The sequence below is a fragment of the Pleurodeles waltl genome, chromosome 7, assembly GCF_031143425.1.
Source record: "Pleurodeles waltl isolate 20211129_DDA chromosome 7, aPleWal1.hap1.20221129, whole genome shotgun sequence".
Classification (NCBI taxonomy): domain Eukaryota; kingdom Metazoa; phylum Chordata; class Amphibia; order Caudata; family Salamandridae; genus Pleurodeles; species Pleurodeles waltl.
The window spans coordinates 1,061,610,036-1,061,630,375 of NC_090446.1; the positions used below are offsets into that span (position 1 = coordinate 1,061,610,036).

Here is a 20,340-nt window from a genome sequence, read left to right on the forward strand (position 1 = left end):
CAGGATCTTTGGAAGGCAGGAGACAGGCCGGTGAGTTTCTGGAGCCAAGGCAGTTGTCGTCTTCTGGTCTTCCGCTGCAGGGGTTTTCAGCTAGGCAGTCCTTCTTCTTGTAGTTGCAGGAATCTAATTTTCTAGGGTTCAGGGTAGCCCTTAAATACTAAATTTAAGGGCGTGTTTAGGTCTGGGGGGTTAGTAGCCAATGGCTACTAGCCCTGAGGGTGGGTACACCCTCTTTGTGCCTCCTCCCAAGGGGAGGGGGTCACAATCCTAACCCTATTGGGGGAATCCCCCATCTGCAAGATGGAGGATTTCTAAAAGTTAGAGTCACTTCAGCTCAGGACACCTTAGGGGCTGTCCTGACTGGCCAGTGACTCCTCCTTGTTTTTCTCATTATTTTCTCCGGCCTTGCCGCCAAAAGTGGGGCCTGGCCGGAGGGGGCGGGCAACTCCACTAGCTGGAGTGTCCTGCTGGGTTGGCACAAAGGAGGTGAGCCTTTGAGGCTCACCGCCAGGTGTGACAATTCCTGCCTGGGGGAGGTGTTAGCATCTCCACCCAGTGCAGGCTTTGTTACTGGCCTCAGAGTGACAAAGGCACTCTCCCCATGGGGCCAGCAACATGTCTCGGTTCGTGGCAGGCTGCTAACACTAGTCAGCCTACACAGATAGTCGGTTAAGTTTCAGGGGGCACCTCTAAGGTGCCCTCTGGGGTGTATTTTACAATAAAATGTACACTGGCATCAGTGTGCATTTATTGTGCTGAGAAGTTTGATACCAAACTTCCCAGTTTTCAGTGTAGCCATTATGGTGCTGTGGAGTTCGTGTTTGACAAACTCCCAGACCATATACTCTTATGGCTACCCTGCACTTACAATGTCTAATGTTTTGTTTAGACACTGTAGGGGTACCATGCTCATGCACTGGTACCCTCACCTATGGTATAGTGCACCCTGCCTTAGGGCTGTAAGGCCTGCTAGAGGGGTGTCTTACCTATACTGCATAGGCAGTGAGAGGCTGGCATGGCACCCTGAGGGGAGTGCCATGTCGACTTACTCGTTTTGTCCTCACTAGCACACACAAGCTGGCAAGCAGTGTGTCTGTGCTGAGTGAGAGGTCTCCAGGGTGGCATAAGACATGCTGCAACCCTTAGAGACCTTCCTTGGCATCAGGGCCCTTGGTACTAGAAGTACCAGTTACAAGGGACTTATCTGGATGCCAGGGTCTGCCAATTGTGGATACAAAAGTACAGGTTAGGGAAAGAACACTGGTGCTGGGGCCTGGTTAGCAGGCCTCAGCACACTTTCAATTGTAAACATAGCATCAGCAAAGGCAAAAAGTCAGGGGGCAACCATGCCAAGGAGGCATTTCCTTACACATTTGCACAGTAGTTTGCACAGCGGGGGTCTGTTCCCCCCCCCAACCCTGTGATGGTATAACGCTGCCTGTTACATTTTTTAGAGTTTCCATAAATTAGAAAGGTTTCCGCTCCAGTATCCACTAATGCTCGAACTGTTTTACACATTGTAGGAAGTTGGCTCTGTATGTGCTATTTCAAAGTAAGGAATAGCATGCACAGAGTCCAAGGGTTCCCCTTAGAGGTAAAATAGTGGTAAAAATAGATAATACTAATGCTCTATTTTGTGGTAGTGTGGTCGAGCAGTAGGCTTATCCAAGGAGTAGTGTTAAGCATTTGTTGTACATACACATAGACAATAAATGAGGTACACACACTCGGAGACAAATCCAGCCAATACGTTTTTGTATAGAAAAATATCTTTTCTTAGTTTATTTTAAGAACCACAGGTTCAAATTCTACATGTAATATCTCATTCGAAAGGTATTGCAGGTAAGTACTTTAGGAACTTCAAATCATCAAAATTGCATGTATACTTTTCAAGTTATTCACAAATAGCTGTTTTAAAAGTGGACACTTAGTGCAATTTTCACAGTTCCTAGGGGAGGTAAGTATTTGTTAGGTTAACCAGGTAAGTAAGACACTTACAGGGCTTAGTTCTTGGTCCAAGGTAGCCCACCGTTGGGGGTTCAGAGCAACCCCAAAGTCACCACACCAGCAGCTCAGGGCCGGTCAGGTGCAGAGTTCAAAGTGGTGCCCAAAACACATAGGCTAGAATGGAGAGGAGGGGGTGCCCCGGTTCCGGTCTGCTTGCAGGTAAGTACCCGCGTCTTCGGAGGGCAGACCAGGGGGGTTTTGTAGGGCACCGGGGGGGACACAAGCCCACACAGAAATTTCACCCTCAGCAGTGCGGGGGCGGCCGGGTGCAGTGTAGAAACAAGCGTCGGGTTTGTAATGGAAGTCAATGGGAGATCTAGGGATCTCTTCAGCGCTGCAGGCAGGCAAGGGGGGGGTTCCTCGGGGAAACCTCCACTTGGTCAAGGGAGAGGGACTCCTGGGGGTCACTCCTCCAGTGAAAGTCCGGTCCTTCAGGTCCTGGGGGCTGCGGGTGCAGGGTCTCTCCCAGGTGTCGGGACTTAGGATTCAGAGAGTCGCGGTCAGGGGAAGCCTCGGGATTCCCTCTGCAGGCGGCGCTGTGGGGGCTCAGGGGGGACAGGTTTTTGTACTCACAGTCTTAGAGTAGTCCTGGGGTCCCTCCTGAGGTGTTGGATCGCCACCAGCCGAGTCGGGGTCGCCGGGTGCAGTGTTGCAAGTCTCACGCTTCTTGCGGGGAGCTTGCAGGGTTCTTTAAAGCTGCTGGAAACAAAGTTGCAGCTTTTCTTGGAGCAGGTCCGCTGTCCTCGGGAGTTTCTTGTCTTTTCGAAGCAGGGGCAGTCCTCAGAGGATGTCGAGGTCGCTGGTCCCTTTGGAAGGCGTCGCTGGAGCAGGATCTTTGGAAGGCAGGAGACAGGCCGGTGAGTTTCTGGAGCCAAGGCAGTTGTCGTCTTCTGGTCTTCCTCTGCAGGGGTTTTCAGCTAGGCAGTCCTTCTTCTTGTAGTTGCAGGAATCTAATTTTCTAGGGTTCAGGGTAGCCCTTAAATACTAAATTTAAGGGCGTGTTTAGGTCTGGGGGGTTAGTAGCCAATGGCTACTAGCCCTGAGGGTGGGTACACCCTCTTTGTGCCTCCTCCCAAGGGGAGGGGGTCACAATCCTAACCCTATTGGGGGAATCCTCCATCTGCAAGATGGAGGATTTCTAAAAGTCAGAGTCACCTCAGCTCAGGACACCTTAGAGGCTGTCCTGACTGGCCAGTGACTCCTCCTTGTTGCTTTCTTTGTTCCCTCCAGCCTTGCCGCCAAAAGTGGGGGCCGTGGCCGGAGGGGGCGGGCAACTCCACTAAGCTGGAGTGCCCTGCGGGGCTGTGACAAAGGGGGGAGCCTTTGAGGCTCACCGCCAGGTGTCACAGTTCCTGCCTGGGGGAGGTGTTAGCATCTCCACCCAGTGCAGGCTTTGTTACTGGCCTCAGAGTGACAAAGGCACTCTCCCCATGGGGCCAGCAACATGTCTCTGGTGTGGCAGGCTGCTGGAACTAGTCAGCCTACACAGACAGTCGGTTAAGTTTCAGGGGGCACCTCTAAGGTGCCCTCTGTGGTGTATTTTACAATAAAATGTACACTGGCATCAGTGTGCATTTATTGTGCTGAGAAGTTTGATACCAAACTTCCCAGTTTTCAGTGTAGCCATTATGGTGCTGTGGAGTTCGTGTTTGACAGACTCCCAGACCCTATACTCTTATGGCTACCCTGCACTTACAATGTCTAAGGTTTTGTTTAGACACTGTAGGGGTACCATGCTCATGCACTGGTACCCTCGCCTATGGTATAGTGCACCCTGCCTTAGGGCTGTAAGGCCTGCTAGAGGGGTGTCTTACCTATACTGCATAGGCAGTGAGAGGCTGGCATGGCACCCTGAGGGGAGTGCCATGTCGACTTACTCGTTTTGTCCTCACTAGCACACACAAGCTGGCAAGCAGTGTGTCTGTGCTGAGTGAGAGGTCTCCAGGGTGGCATAAGACATGCTGCAGCCCTTAGAGACCTTCCTTGGCATCAGGGCCCTTGGTACTAGAAGTACCAGTTACAAGGGACTTATCTGGATGCCAGGGTCTGCCAATTGTGGATACAAAAGTACAGGTTAGGGAAAGAACACTGGTGCTGGGGCCTGGTTAGCAGGTCTCAGCACACTTTCAATTGTAAACATAGCATCAGCAAAGGCAAAAAGTCAGGGGGCAACCATGCCAAGGAGGCATTTCCTTACACACATTTTTTGTGTCTGCAATGTATTTCTGAATCAAAACATTGTTCTCTTTACGAGCCCAACTTTATACTGGAGTTTGGCCAATTTCCTAGTCTGATTTAAACCTGTTGACTTTTGCCCAAATGAGGTCTGGTAATATGCTTTCATATTTGTGAGCAGGCTCGACTTTTGTCCTGTTCTCAAAAGTTAACCAGTGACTGTCCAGATCTTCCTCTTCCTCTTGTGCGGAAACATTTTTCTGTCTTTCTTTTCCTTCCTCTGGTAACTGGCTGGCTCTGAGTTCAACATATATAATCTTACTTGTTTACCTTTCTGCTACCTTCGTTCCGATCCAAACCTTTTTTACGGTACATCTCCCATAGGCTTTTGGTATCTATCCCATCAATCTGCTCCTTGCTGACACTATCCTTTACTAATGCCACAAACATATCTCTCCTGTATACTCTGTTGTTATCTGTGCGACCCTCAGATCTTGAAGATCTCTCGGGTTTTTCCCAAACAACAAATTCACCTAACTCTGTGACCGCTTCTAGCACATCTTTCAAAGCCTGCCCTGTCTGATTAATCAAGACAGTCATTATTACTTGCTTATAAGCAGGTGGAGCAATGCAAAGTATTTAGTTATGGGTATGATAAGCGGTCCATCTAACAATTGGTGTGCAGTACCCAGGAAAATGGCAGGTTTTATCACATCCTCTTTAATTCTCTGCATTGCATCTTGCAAGGTATACCAGGGTTTCTCATTGGGAGGCCACTCTGAATCTGTCTGATACTTCAGATTACATCCATCAACAACTAGTTGCAATAAAATAGTCTGGTGTTGCCCTTGAAAACCCCTAAACTGTTCCTGTACTACTGGATCAGAACTTAAAGTACAACATTTAGGAGAATCTCCTAAATACACCATCTCTCCACAAGCTCCGGTTTCAAACAATCTCACAACCAAAGCAAGTAATGAGTCCCCACTTCGCTGTTGAAATCTTTCTATTATGTAATTAATTTTTTTCTGGGTATAATCTTCTAAAGCATGTAGTGCAATTCCAGCTGGATTCTGGGGGCTGCTCTGAAGTTTCCGTGTGTATATTGGTTGTGCACGAACCACGTTCTTACTCTGTTCACTTGGCTCACACTGGGCCCCACCTTTTTTTAACCTCTTCCTCATTAGAGCTTGAAAAAATCACTGCTCTCCTAAACGTTGGTGTCCCACAAATCTGGGCTCCAGTCCAAACCAGCTTTGTCAATAGCTAAATGAACCTTTTTCGGATTTATTCTGCCTCTGCGTTTATGGAATTTGTTCTGGGCAACTTCGACCACTGCACGCTCAACTATGGTTTTGTACGTGTTAGCCTTGTCTTGTAATAATTTATTCTGACAAGACAGCATGGTTGTAGTATTTTTTGAGTCAATAAGTTGTTTTTCTAATTGCTGATTTTCGTGTTCTAACTGCTTGCACTTCTTTTGCATTTTCCTGTAAGCAGACAAAACTATCCACCCTGTCTGCAAAGAACTGAAATATTGTCTTTCCCTTCAAAAGGTACTTTTTTCAAACATGCTAAACATGTTTTGGTTCTGCCTCACCTCACCTAAACAGTCATCCCAAAATTCAGACAGTCCGGATAAATGAGAAAACACATTTGCTAAAACATTATAAGGTTCCTGAACCCATCCATGGATATGGATGTCATGGACACCTTGTTCACACACGTTTTTAGAAGCAGATGATGCTTTTGACAAACCTATTTCACCTTTAAATGTACACACTTTCAGCATTCAATCCCTTTCTCAGACTGCCGACTACACCAAAGTGTTTTCCTTCACAGATGAAACACACACACACTGAAAGGAATTTCTGGTATGCAACTCTTAGTCAAAGAAGTACATTTATTAAATCACTCCACAAGGCTCACAAAGAAAAGGTCAAGTGTTCAACTGAAAGTGCACGTTCAAAAATAATCACAGAAATGAAATCACAATCTTGAAACCATACACTAAGGGTAATCTACTTCAGTCTATAAACAGCAGTTTTATATTTATTTATATATATATATATTCATTCACAATGCAAGCAGAAAATAAAGTTAAAAATTCATCACAAGGGGCCAAACTTGAATTCGCTTCACCTGTTTGCCAGCAACAACAAGCTGTGAACCTTGTCGACCGTGAAGAAAGAGAAAATCTAGTCTTGGTCTCTTATATACCTTAAACAAGCCAGAGAATTGTAGAAAACCTCTCCCGTCTCATAAATTGTTGTTCAAAATGCTGGCTACTTCAGGTCAGTTTTGAAAGAAACACGTTGGAACTGGCCAAGATCCCAAGGCACTCTCCCAAAACTAAACCGTTCCCTGCAGTACCATAAACATCATTCGAGTACATCCTTATCTCTCTGACTCCTCCATATTATGTCCTAGCCCTTGATGAGAAAACGCGCAAAGTGAAAACATGAGCGAAAAACACATTGCATAACGTGTATGGAAAAATAACTTCATGGTGTCTAAAGCTACGTTACGGGCAAAATGGAGTCTGTAATCAAAATGGAGCTGGTGGTCACCAATGTGACTGTGTGCAGATAGGCTAAATGTAAAGTGGAGTAAGTGGTCAAAAGCAAATATCATTACAGTGCACTAAAGTGAGGTAGATGAAAATTTCCTTCTCTGCTACTCAGACAAAGTGAAGTTTCTCTACTTCTCACTAATGAAAGCTGGATCCCCATCTCTTAATGCACCTGAAAATTGATGGTTTCTCTTCGGTATCTTCAGTAACTGCAAAGACTGTGTGCTTTACTTTGAATCCCTCCCTGTCACTTATACCATCCTTTAACAACCTGGCCTTTCATCACGCCATACAAAAATGTGAAACATCTCACTCCTAAAGAGTGACTGAAAATAACAGTTCACACACTAGTGATCGTAAGACTTGATTTTGACAATTCCACTAAATTCTGGGTTTCCTTAAAATAACCCTCTTGTGCTCCCCAGCCAGACTGATTACCTTCTCCAATAAAAATCCTTCCCCTCCTCCCCCCATTCTTTGGAAGCTTCATTGGCTACCATTAGCTGCTCAGATTACCTTCAGGCTATGAGGCATTGCATGTAAACAACCCGAAAAGCATTCCCCACCATTCTTTTTTACTGCCTGTCATTGGACTTAAAAAACACAATGACATTGGAATGCTTGAGGAATGACGCCCCAAATTCACAGCTTCAACCATCAGACTTTCTCCTTCAGCGGGCTTGCGACTTCACCCTGCAACTTTCTACCACTTGCCGTTGGAACCCATGCCTCTCTCTTCACCTTCACGAAGCAGCTGTCTCTGGAATAGTTTTACTATCCCCTACCCTTAACTCCACTGAATAGTCCATCCCTTCTTTCCCTATTCCCCTAACATCTCTCGATGTTGACCTTGTATTCCATTGAGTTATACTCCTCATGTTTTTCGTTTTATGCTCTGTACTACTTCATTTTCTTATTTGTGCGTTTTTTATATTCATTGTATAGGGCTTAAATACTGCCTAGTGCTAGTGAGCTCTAAAAACATTTAATAAAATTATTTTTTATGTCTGATCACTAGTGAAAACATTTTTATGTGGTATTTGTACAGTGCGAAGCTACCCACAAGACAGCGGAGCACTATGCATGGTCAAGCCAAAGATCAGCCAACAAGTTATTGGAGAGATAGCTATAGTGCTCTTTAAAGAGATGCATCTTCAACTCTTTCCTGTATTGGAGTACATTTGGGATGGTCCTCATGGATATGCTGATGTTGTTTGACATCCTATGCTTCTTTGTCTTTAGGCTAATTGTATCTTGGCTGTGAGTGTGCTGAAATGATGAGTTTGTCTACCAGGCAAGCGAGCACAGGTCATCAATAAGGCAGTTGGTTTTGAAGATGGTGCGGGCCTGTAAAAGGAGTGAGTGGATTTCTGCTAGGATGGGGTTGATGAAATCAAATTGCTTCAGGCCCCAAGTGAAACATATTGTGCCATGTTAGTCCCCTTAAGTGAGGGCCAATGTGGTAACTGGGAGGTTAAGGAGCACAGAGCTTCCGCCATCCAGATGAAAGAGTACCAGGGCTTGAATAGCTATTTGATCATTTAAATAGGGGCAACCCTTCATTTATTTAAAAAAAAAAAAAAAAAAAAAAAAAAAAAAAAAAGGAATATATTTGCTACAAGTTTGGTAATTGGGGAAAACATTGTAAGGTCCCTGAGCTTAGTTCTATTGTCATTATTTTTTAACAGGGCAGTAATTAAGAAGGTGTCTTCTCTTGAGTACAAAATACACAGAAGAGCACTCAGCAAAGAAGATTTCATCAATTATGTGCAAGTAAGTGCCATTTTATGTAATGTAAAGTGTGGCAACCCATTTGTCAGGTATGTTGAAACTGGCATAATTCTTAACCACATTGGCCCATACATTCTAAGGATGTTAAAAAGCAAACATTATTCTTTTTGGGAAATTCACAGTTAAATTAAAAGGGATCTCTGATGCCTCATGCCTTCGGCATGCCCCTTGAATATTAAGTTCTTCACTTAAGCAGGCAAAGAAAATAAATGCATAAAAGGAAGGCATGACAGCCGCATCCACACAATTTGAACTTCTAATTCATAAGCTGTATTCACAAGCTAGTCTTCTACTTACATACAAGTACTGAGATAGAAATGATGTTGTGCCATCAACATTAAATATGCAGACTTTAGAAACATTAAATGGGGATCGAAATGTAATTGCCAAATACATCGGAATGTATTAATGTTTAGGCAAAAGGTGCAAGTTTTTCAGCCCGTATTCAATCAGAAAGGCATGCAAGTTAATCTACAAGTGCTATCAGAGAACGTGAGATTAGAAGGGTGAGATGGTATGCATATGGTTTGGCTGCATGGAACTCCCTAGCTTCTTGTAGGACATTATCTCTGGTATCAAAGCTAAAATAAAAATTGATTTACACGTGAAGTGTGAACCATAATCTTTTGAGCTGAAGCAGACTGAGACGATTATACCTTAAACTTGCAGAGCACATTTAATCACTCAGAAGTAGAGGCATCATTCAAAGCTAAAAAGGAAAGATTGCAGAGTGATGCACTTTCCACACAGGAAAGAAATACATATACAGACGCACAGGATCTGTTGTGATCATGTGCCCAATGTTCTGATTTGAATTTTCCAAAATGAAGTATTTCATCAAAAGTAAAGCTTCTATTTATCCAAATGTTGCCTTCTACACTTAGAGTAGGACGCTTGTAATGCTAATCATCAAGAGGTTTAGGAAGGGGGCTGTACAGTGGGTGAGGTTTTGAGAGTGGGGTTCATAAAAACAAAATTAGTCATCCTGTCACGTCATGACCTTGTTCAGTTTTTGTAAATTAGTTGAAATGCTGGCAGTTGGTGGAAATTAGTTTATATTGAATGAAACCACATACAAGTCTTTAAAAATACCCTCAATAGAAAGTGATCGCCTACAGTGCATGGTGAACATTTTACCCTGAGAATAAATTAATTTCTTATGGCTGAAGGACTTTCTTATAAGTTTACGTACCAATCTCATGAAATAGCTGTAATAGGTGTGTCTGTAAATCTATCAGTTCCTTTTTTTTCAAGATTGCAGTCTTGAATGTTAAAAATACATTTAAGCCTGACTTTTAAACAAGGATCTCACTGTACAATTGTAGTTTTGTTATTAGTATTTTATGAATGTTTACTTCAATGTATAGTTTACAGTACTTTTGCATGTATGTAGCTAGACCAAATGCATGAGCTACACACACTCTGAAATAATTCAGTTATGAAGTTGAATCTGTTTAAGACAATACCTCAGCAGTACCTCTAATAAACTACTCTGTGCAGAGGAAAAGTTACTTCCCTTTTTGCCTTCATGTGTTTTCTTGTGGTAGTCAAGCCCATTTGATCAACAGGTGCTGCTGTTTTGTTTTTATATGTTTATATGTGCAGTAGAACTCGTCTCTTTTACATTAAGAATTGTTTTCAGTTTTCTCTAGCAATGCATGCGCTTAATTTATGTTGGGTAGTGAGTTGACAGATTGATTATAGTCACTGATGGATATGCAGTTGAAGATCGCAGAGAATGCACATCTCAACTACCCAGCTCCAGGCCTAGCAGATCTCAAACATAAAAATAAATAACCAGTTTTGTTCATTTAAAAACATGACTGCCTGATTAAGTGTCTATCAAGGTAACTAATGTTTGCATGCATACGGTGACTAGTATGAACCTCATTCATGACTTCATGGTGAACAAACATGCACTAGAAAGTACACTTACACAGAAAAGGTGGAGTTATTTATCACTCTGTGGGATTCAATGGTAGCAAAAAAGTGAAACTTGTTAAAACATTAGTTTCAGTCACATGGTAGCTGAAATAATCTGTAATGTAACTGCAAACTGTAACCAAGGTTGAAACAAATAAGCCCAAACCAGTTCCTAAAGCCCCAGTGAATAGTTAACTAGGTCAGTAATGAGGAGAAAAGTGCTGTTCCACCTCCTTAGACTCTGTATGTACTATCCCAAACCACATCACTAGTGAATAGCTCTCAAAAAGTATGCTTTATGCCAGAAGCAGTGCAGTAGACCTGACCTCATTGAGGACTCTCAATAAAGCAAACTCTCAATATCTTACTGGCTGGCAATTTTTGTAATAGTGCATGCATGGGAGATGGAAGACGTGAGAAGTATGAATCTTTTATTTTGTACATAAATACTGTACATTAATCCCATACAGTTTACCTTTTTCAAATTCACACCCTTGTTACTTTAGTTGTTGAATCATTGCTGCTTGATAATTGACAGTTTCACTTTTAATGAACAATAAGTATATTTTGTTGAGTGATCAGTTCTAGAAATTGAAAGATACATGTTTACATAACTTTTCAATAGATAAGGGCACCATTCATTAAGTATTTTTGCACTTTTGAAAATACTGACCAGCTTTGGTCCAGAAGCTAACACTGTTTCAAATCCCACAGTCATTGTAACCTACACAAGAAGACATAGTACCATGCCAAGCCTCCAGTACCAAACATTTCTGTTTATTTTATAAAACCAATTGTCAGTTACTTTCTTTTTTTACATTGACTCTAGTATGAAATTAATCTTCTGGAACTCATAAAGAAAAGAAGATCGGTAAGTCGATAAACAATTCTAGTACAAATTAATCAGTTATTCATGGTGGTTTCAGCATACTGTTGGCTAACTCCTTTCCCTATTCTATACCACCAGCGTATCGGATACTTCTTTAAAAAAGATGAAATTGAGTATTCCATTGTGCATCGGATACACCGCATATTTAAACGTGCCACAACAAGATGGAAGGTATGAGATGGGCAAATGGGAACATTTATTAGTAAATTATTCAGAAAATGCAGTCATGTTGATTAGCACAGCATTAAAAGTTGTCATCTTTGTTTTAAAGAAAATCCCATGTTCATGTTGGCCCATGTTTCGCAAATTTTCACAACTATCTGTACCTTCTTAGTTTTTGTGCTTCGCTGATGGCAGTGTGTTGCATTGGTGTTAGAGGAATTGGGGCATGGTTCATGCAAGCCTAATCTACTTTCTTGTTCAGATAGTACATCATGGAGTAGAGCAACTTGGTATGAGAATGGCATACTCGTCCTATTATGTAACTTATAGTTACTTTTCTGTCGCAGTACAGAAATAATTTTGGAAAGGAATGCAAGCAACACCAGACTTGTGAACAACTATTAAGTGCTATGGATGCTATCCGTTCCACTATTTTTAATTTGTGCTTTTATATAGAAACTGTATGCAAATCAGTCTTGTCTTGCCTCCAAAGATAATGTCCAGCCAAAACTGTTAGCGCTTGTTCTTGCCAAACAGGAACACAAGCATGCTTGATGGAAACATACAGAGGAGATGACTCTCTTGCCATTCCAGGTGACTTGACTATATAACTTCTGGAATATTTGTTGTATACTATTACTGCTTTCTTTACTGTAGTTATCTATTGCAGACCAGGTTGTCGTTCAGAAAACTGTGCCCTAACAATATTGATAATAGAAAATATTAACCTTTGTGGTATGCCCACAAGAAAGAGTGGACAATCTAACTGTCAGAGAGCTTGAAAACCCTGTGCAATGATCAATTAGTGAAGGACTTTATACAGTTTGTTTTATTACACACGGGACCAAGTACACTGGTGTTCACCAAAGTGATAGCGGTGGCTGCAGCTCATCTACGAAGATTAGGGGCGCTTGTCTTCCTCTATCTCAAAGACTGTCTGTTGAAGGCGGGATCGCTCAGGCAGTCGTCTCCCACCTCCAGACTATGGCAGCCGTCTTGCACTTGCTGGGGTTAACTATCAATGTGCCAAAGTCATACTTGACTCCCTCTCAGACTTTTTTCCTTTCATCTGGGCTGTTCTGGACATGGTGCAGTTTCTGGCATATCTACCTGAACAGCGAGTCTATGATTTTCTGGCTATGATACTGATGTTTTAGCCTGTATCCTGGATTTTGATGAGACTGACTCTGAGTCCACTGGCACTCCTGGTATTCTGTATCCTGCTGGTAAAACATGCCCGCTGACTTGTGGGCTCTGCAGTAGGAACTAAAGCTCCAGTGGAGCATCAAGAGAGTCTCTCCTGCATGGTCCAGATCTCTGAGGCAACTGCAAAGAACCTGCAGTGGTGGATAATGAGCTGCAATTGACTCAGCAGCAGACCCCTCTCCCTTATCCAATACAACTGACAGTGGTGACAGATGTCAGTTCTGGGATGGGGCGGCCTTCTGGGAGAGGTGGAGATGAGAAGACTCTAGTCTTTGGAGGAATCTGGACTCCATATCAACCTGTTGGCGCTCCGAGTGATCCAGGTGGCAATGAAAACCTTTCTATCATCCATAAAAGAAAGGCTAGTACAGATGTTCACAGACAACAGCACCACTATTTGGTACTGCAACAAACAAGGTGGGATGGGGTCGTGGCTCCCTTGTCAGGAGGCCCTTTGTATGTGGACGTGGCTGGAACATAAGTGAATTCCCTTAGTGTTACAACACCTGGTGAGCTCTTTGAACTCCAAGGTGGACAAACTCAGCCGATGATGCCTAATGAATCACGAATAGCGTCTCCATTTGGAGGTGGTGCAAAATCTTTCAGCAGTGGGGAGAGCCTTAGTTAGATCTTTTTGCCACTGAGGCCAATGTCAGCACTTGATGGGTGCCGGAGTTTCCAAGGCGGCACTCAGTTGTAACCCCGTTTTATCTCAAGTGGAGCTCTGGCCTCCTGTACACCTTTCCACCCATATCACTCCTGTCCAGAGTTCTTAGAAACAATGGGCCAAAGTCATTCTTGTGGCTCCAGACTGGGCATGTAGTCTAGTATCCTGAGCTCTTGAAAATGGTCAGGCAGCCCCTTCTGTAGGCTCTTCTGTCGCAGCAGCAGGGGAGGGTCCTCCACCTGAAGTGGTAAACTCTTCCCTTCTTGTGGGAAGATTGGGTGGCGCCAGTTGACCGCTTTTGACCTTCATCTCAAAATCTGTCAGACAGTCATCCATCCACCAAGACGGTATACGCCTGCCGTTGGGGACAAGTTGTGGCATGGTGTACAGAAAGACATATTGATCTGTTTTCTGTCCCCTTTTCTCAGTTTCTTCTTTTCCATTTTTTATGTTGCCCAGCAGGGCTTTGCTCTGGGCACTTTTTTTGGAGCTGTATTTCTGCCATGTCAGCTTTGATGTGGTTGCGTGACCAGCCAACCCTTTTCAAATCCCCTATTGTAAATAGATTTCTGAAAGGTTAGCAACATTTGTTCCCCCCTTTTCCTCATATTATGCCTCAGTGGGACCTTAATCTTGTCCTCACTTTCCTTGTGTGCTTCGTTTGAGCTTTTTTATAACTGTCCTCACAGGCTCCTTAACTTCAAGACGGCCTTTCTCGTGGCTATGATATCTTCCCAGAGGGTCAGTGAGCTTCAGGCTTTTTCCATTCAAACCTCTATACTTGAACATAAACCAGAACAAACCGGTGCTTTTTATGAGAGCTTCCTTTCTATCAAAAGTGGTCACTCCCTTTCATGTGAGCAGTAACATCACTCGTTGTACTTTTTATGGCCCTACACATACCTTTAAGGAAGAGGAGAGACTTCACTGCCTAGACTCAAAAAGAGCATTGTCGTCCTACCTTGACCACACAAGAGTTCCGGGTGGATGTCCAACTCTTCGTGGGATATGTCTGAGTGAAGAAAGGATGGACTGTGCAGAATTGGATCATTTCCCAATGGATCGTGCTCTGTATCAACACCTGCTAAGCACTGGCCAAGAAGTAACCCCCTGAGGATTCGCTTGCTCACTCCACCAGAGCTAAAGCTGCAGCCACTGCATTAGCACCTGAAGTTTTGGTCCTGGACATGTTAGGCAGCAACATGGGCTTCTTAGCACATGTTCACAAAGCACTACTGCCTGGACAGACGGGTCCGTCGGGATGGGCACTTTGCCCGTTCGGTCCTGCAGGACTTCTTTGTTAAATAGGTCCAAAGACCCACCTCTGGGGAGGTGTTGCTTGGGTATCTATTGTAAGGAATCTGCAGCTACAAGCCTTTATCAGATTAACAAGTTACTTACCTTCGGTAATGCCGTATCTGGTAGAGACTCAATCTCAGGGGTCGCTAACCTTCTGAGTACAAAGAGCTATTTATGTCCAATGACAATCATCCCAAGCTACTAATATTAGTGTTTTTAATAGTGACTACATCAAACAAGAATAAAATAGTGGTTAACAAATGCAAGATTAGCAGCAGTGACCACCTCAATGCAGAGTTGACAGCAGTAATGTAAAAAAAAACTTTGTAAATTTGAAATTCCTCTACTGGGTAATACATAAAATCCATAGCTGCAATGCTACTGGCACCAAGGAAATATTATTAATTAGTCTCCAATGTTGTATGATTAATCAATCAAAAATTAGATTTAAATGCATTTTGGAAATTATGAGTTCTTAAAATACATAAATTTTTGTCTCCAAACACTCTTTTCTGTTTTGATATACATATATTAATTCAACCAAATAAAACCTTCTAATTTAGAAGACAGGACTGCATAGAGGAGAGCTACTCATTGATAGCTAGAGAGCCACCATGTAGGAAAGTGGAGTGTTATATGGTGTGAGGGCTAGTCCTTACCATAAAATACTCTCACAAACCCCCAAAATGGTCCTTGGACTCACACTAGTAAATCCTTAGCTCAGTCCAGGTAGTGTGACAAAGAGAAGTCAGGCTTTACTAAGTGGGACATCTGTTAAGCATTTCAGAGCACCAGAATGGACGATAAAAATAAACCTGAAACGGATTTATAAGAATATAGCTTATTTTTATCTTAATTTAGACACTAAGGTTGTGCAGTCCCTAGAACCAGTTCACGGCCATCGGTTCAGTTTTACCTGGCTTCCGGGTGCAGATTTGTCCTGGCTGCCATGGTGCTGATTTTCCGCTTACACAACAGTGCTGGCAAGGGATTCAAAAACTCAGCTGAGACTTAATTGCAGATGTTGGATACATGCTGCACAATGTGCCCTGCACTTGTAGCGTCCAGTGTGGGGACCAGTTACTGGACTGGCAACAACAAGCCTCGACAGTGGTAAAGGTGGTGAAAAGCTTTCATGGGGTCTGTGCAGGGAGGCAAAACTACCTCTCACAGAAGACTCAGGACCACCTCGCTTTCGTTGAGGGCACGTTGGCAGGTGAATTTTCGGATCCTGCAAGTGTTTTTACCTGCAGTATGCAGGGGACTAGTGCATCCACAGGGGCCTCTCTGGTCAGGAGTGCAGAGTTTGAGTCAAGGACAAGGGTTGTTCAAACAGTTCCCAGTCTGTTCTCTCAGGGACAGAGTATCCCTCTTTTGCTTCGGTGCAGTGGGTAAAGTCCAGTTGTCGGCGACAAGGGGCTCCTCTTGGTCGCTCTTCGAAGTCAGTACATCAGATCTGAGGTTCTGGTGTCTGGGATGTCCCTTAAATCCTGGTTTTAGGGGAGGTAGGGTTGTGGAAACTAGTGGCCAATAGGCAGCTAGCTCCCACAGCGAATCCGCCCCTATGGTGACCACATCTAGTGGGGTAGGTCACCTTTTTCTACCTAGAACCCTCTATTCTGCCACTCCTAAAATGGCAGAAATCAAAATTTAGTGCACAGACTGGGTTGCTCACCCTAGACGTGAGGTCAGCCTGCTGGGGTGTGCACTGACCTGCATAGCTAATTTCCTGCCTGACCACGAGCAAATGTGCCTAGGGCAGGGGGAGGGCTGTTTACTCCACTGGGGAACAGCTCAGATGGTGTTCGGGGCAGTCAAGCCTTTGAAGCTCACCACCCTGAAGTGTCTGCTCACTAGCCCAGCTGAGGGCGGGAGGTGTGATCTCCTTCCTGCCTTAGCCTTTGTCTCTGCCTCCTGGGAGTGTTCACACAACCAGGCAAGAGGTCAGAATCCTGTCTCGGCGACAGCAGAAGTGAGAAAAAGCACAGACTGACCGGCCAGAGCACAAGTAAGTTTGGCAAGCAGGTGGCAACCCCTGGAGTGCCTCGTGGGTGTAGGTCAGCTGTTCCTCAACACCAGATTTGTGTTGGGGGAGAGAAAGCACGTTGTTTGACACCAAACTCGACACATCTAGGCAGTACCATCATGGAACATGCAACCTTTGTCTGCCAGGGCTTAAGTGCGATGTTATCCTGTGGACCGGCCTGCACTTACAGTGTACTTTAATGGGAAAGGCACTATAGCGACATATACGTTTGTGCTTACATGGCTGGACCTTAAATGTAATGCACCCTTCCTCCTGGGCTGCAGATGCCTTCTTTAGGGGATGTCTGACATATAGGGAAAGCAGTGCATGGGGCTGTGACTCTTATGGTGAGGGCACAGTCGTAGTCTAGCAGTTTGCACTGTTCTGGCAGTCTGCAAAGGCAAGCCTGCCATCAGCAGTTTGTGTGGGTCACCTAGGGTGATACAAACTTTTGCTGCAGCCCTGGGGATCCCTTTACCACCTATGCTGTAGGTAACCTGGGTACATTTATTAAGGGCTTATAAGGAGATAAAGTCCGTGCCAATTGGGGAATTACCAAGTCGACAAATTCATTTTTGGAGAGAGCACTAGGGCCTGGTTAGCAGGCTTCCAGTGCACTAAGAGTCATGCACATCAGCAATGGGACAAAAAGTGGTGGGTGACCATACATAAAGGGACACTTTCCTACACCCCAGTAGCACACAAGCTACTGGTTGGAGAAGCCTACTATCGCTGCAGATTCTTTACCAACGTATTTCTAGGGACAGAGCTGTTCCATTTCATGGCCCTAGTTTTTCACACCTGTGGTCTGTCTTCTTCGGCATTGCACTCCTGGCTTGGAAAGTTTCGAAAATAAATTGATGTCACCATGCTATGGTGGTACTGCACATGTCACAACTGGCACAAATGACACCATGTGGACCAGTACAGCGGACCCTACTGGCGATCGGGTACTGCTCAATTTTTTTTCCAGATCTAGGCTAATACCTGGGGATAATTCTAAGGTAAGGAATCTGCAGCTAGATGGAGTCTCTACTAGATAAAGCATTACCGAAGATAAGTAACTTGTTCGTTAATGAGAACAGATAGCTACATAAAATGAAACCACTGGTGCCTTTTGCATGATGAAACACGTAATAACACTGCTTGAGAATGATTTCTGTGAGAATGAAGTCGGTTATTGTTGAGCCAAAATTGATGGTGAAGTCCTGCGGGATAGAGCAAGAGGAGGTGAGTACGGTAGACACGGATACTGGTGTACAACAGATATCTCGGTTTATGTATCTCTTTACTGTTGTTTGAGATCCCTGCTGAGATCTGTGTGAGTCTAGTATTGTATAGGTATCTTTCTGGCTCAAAATCTCAACAATGTGGCCGTTACAAGCACTGAGACCTGTCCGATTCATCCGTGGCATTGCAGTCTTTGCTTTTGGGAGGTGAAAGTAAGTGGCCCCATACGTTAGTAAATTTGCCAATTTAGTTTGTAACATGTATGCTTCCTGTTTACATGTGGCTATCTGGGAGAGTTCTGTCATCCATTTTGTTAGTGTGTTGTCATTGTATGTTGCTCCCATTGGTGTGATATGCATAGCTATGCTACTGCGCCTGCGGTTGCCACCCTTCGGTGCTTGTGACATGTTAAGTTGCATATCTTGTGAAATAGTCCACGGTGAGCAGATGCTTGCATTATGGGTGACAAGACCATCCTTTTTTCTTCCCCTATTTCTTTCTAGTGAGTCTTAGGCAGTGCTAAAATATTTGTCAAGTCATCTGGGTTCATCCACACGTGGCGTGAAAGAGTAAATGCACTTAGTGTAACCTATATGAGGTCTAGTTGTGCAGTACCTTTAAAGTAGAGAAATATCATTGTTGCCTCTCCAACATCTGTCATGACTTTCCAGTAATTCTCCTCAGTCTTTGTCTTTACTAAGTGTCGTCTGCCAGTGCTGTTCTTCTGAACATCTGAATTAGGAAAAGATGGTTGGTCAGTATGTTATGTGGACCAGGCAAGGCTCTTCTATACGTCTCCCAATTCTGGATGTAATTTCGAATGCATGGCTTTTTTTGCACTGTTTTTTTGCCCTATAAATCTACCACACATACATTGTGTCATTTGTAAGTATTGCTAGTGTGCAGTTCCAGGTAAATAGAATTGTACACATCTCCTATATGTATTCCTGTTTTACTCCACAGCGGAGCCACATTATGTGTCCGGTATCCTGTGTATTGCTGAGAGTACTTGTTTCCAGAAGTAAGAAATTGGACTATTATTTGAAGGGATGACTACCCACCTCAAGACATAATCTCAACCCTTGTCAAGGTCACTCAGCAAAGTCACTAAATTAACCTGCGCCTAACCCCAAGTAGCTAAAGCACAGAATAAACAGATTTAACATAGAACAATGTGTAAAGTAATAATGCATGACCAAAACAGTATTAAAGTGGAAATAATAAACAATAAAATTAGAAAACTAGAAATTTAGAAAACTAGAGTAACATTTAAAAAACAGAGTAAAATATAATAAACAAAATGACACCAAATCCAATTAGGGCAACCAGAGCAATGGATTGTTAAAGCTATGAGTAGGAATAGCATCAAGAAGCATAAAGTGCCAATGATAGTTAATGTTCACAATAGACTGGAACCTAGGTGCAATTTGATGCAGATTGTGATGCAGCGCGGGTTAGATACACCAACCTAGTTCTTCCTGGTCAAAGAGTTTGCCGTCTGACTATACTCCTTTAAGTTCCAATCCACTGCAGAACCATCCCTCCCCCCATCCACCCAGGTCCTCGAGGGAGATACTTAGAGACTCATAGAGTGTGAGGCCGAGGTCAACATTAGGATCTAGTCCCTGTACAGTTGCCATTTATTATCTGGGCAGTTGCAGCAAAAGGCATTTTGTAGCTTCTTTGGTCTAATTCTTCAGAGCTCATCTCAGGTAGTAGGTTCAGTCATCTTTTAATCTTTCTCAAACCTAGAAGCATTCTGAAGTGGGTCCCTTTAAATGTCAACTTTATGCCTGCCACAAGCGAGTGGGCAGAATGACTTCTGGACACTCCCTAACCAGTGGGGTAAAACCCAGCAGACCTGTCAAGCAGTATTTGACATTCAAGCATGATTTCAAACTGTAATGTCAGAAAGGTTGCTCACAGCCCCACTTTGCTTATTCTTTCAGGGTCAGTGGAGTCAGCTCTGTCCATTCAGGCCAGCCTATTGTTTGCTCCTGTAAAACATTTTTCACATCTATTCAAATGCTAACTACTAGCTGGCAGAAGTGGTAGAGTAAATGCAGATTTGGCAGAGAAAGGGTAACATTCTAAATGTTAATTTTCCTTAACATTTAATTAAAAAAATACTCCACTATTAAATTGGACTTTTAATTACTATTAAAATAGCTGTTTAATTATTTTTCTATCTAGTCTCAATCCAGAGATTCAGTAGTAGGACTTTTAACCCCTTCTGTGCTGGGGACGTAATGGTTACATCCACCGGAACAGTGCTCCTGTGCCGAGGACGTAACCATTACATCCTGGCACATGAGCTCAGAGGGAGTGCTAGGGCAGGGGTGGAAGAGGAATCCTGTCCCCTTCCACCCCGACCCCCTCAACCCTCCCAGTGA

General features: G+C 43.7%; 1 protein-coding gene across 1 annotated transcript in view; it reads left to right on the forward strand.

The window, feature by feature from the left end:
* The window catches only part of UTP6 (UTP6 small subunit processome component), a 369,699-nt gene that overhangs the window by 38,333 nt on the left and 311,026 nt on the right, over nucleotides 1-20,340 (forward strand). Inside the window, exons 2-4 of the mRNA XM_069199997.1 lie at nucleotides 8,443-8,527; nucleotides 11,298-11,339; nucleotides 11,436-11,528. Of these exons, the coding sequence (XP_069056098.1) occupies nucleotides 8,443-8,527; nucleotides 11,298-11,339; nucleotides 11,436-11,528 (220 nt within the window). The remainder of the gene's footprint in view (nucleotides 1-8,442; nucleotides 8,528-11,297; nucleotides 11,340-11,435; nucleotides 11,529-20,340) is intronic.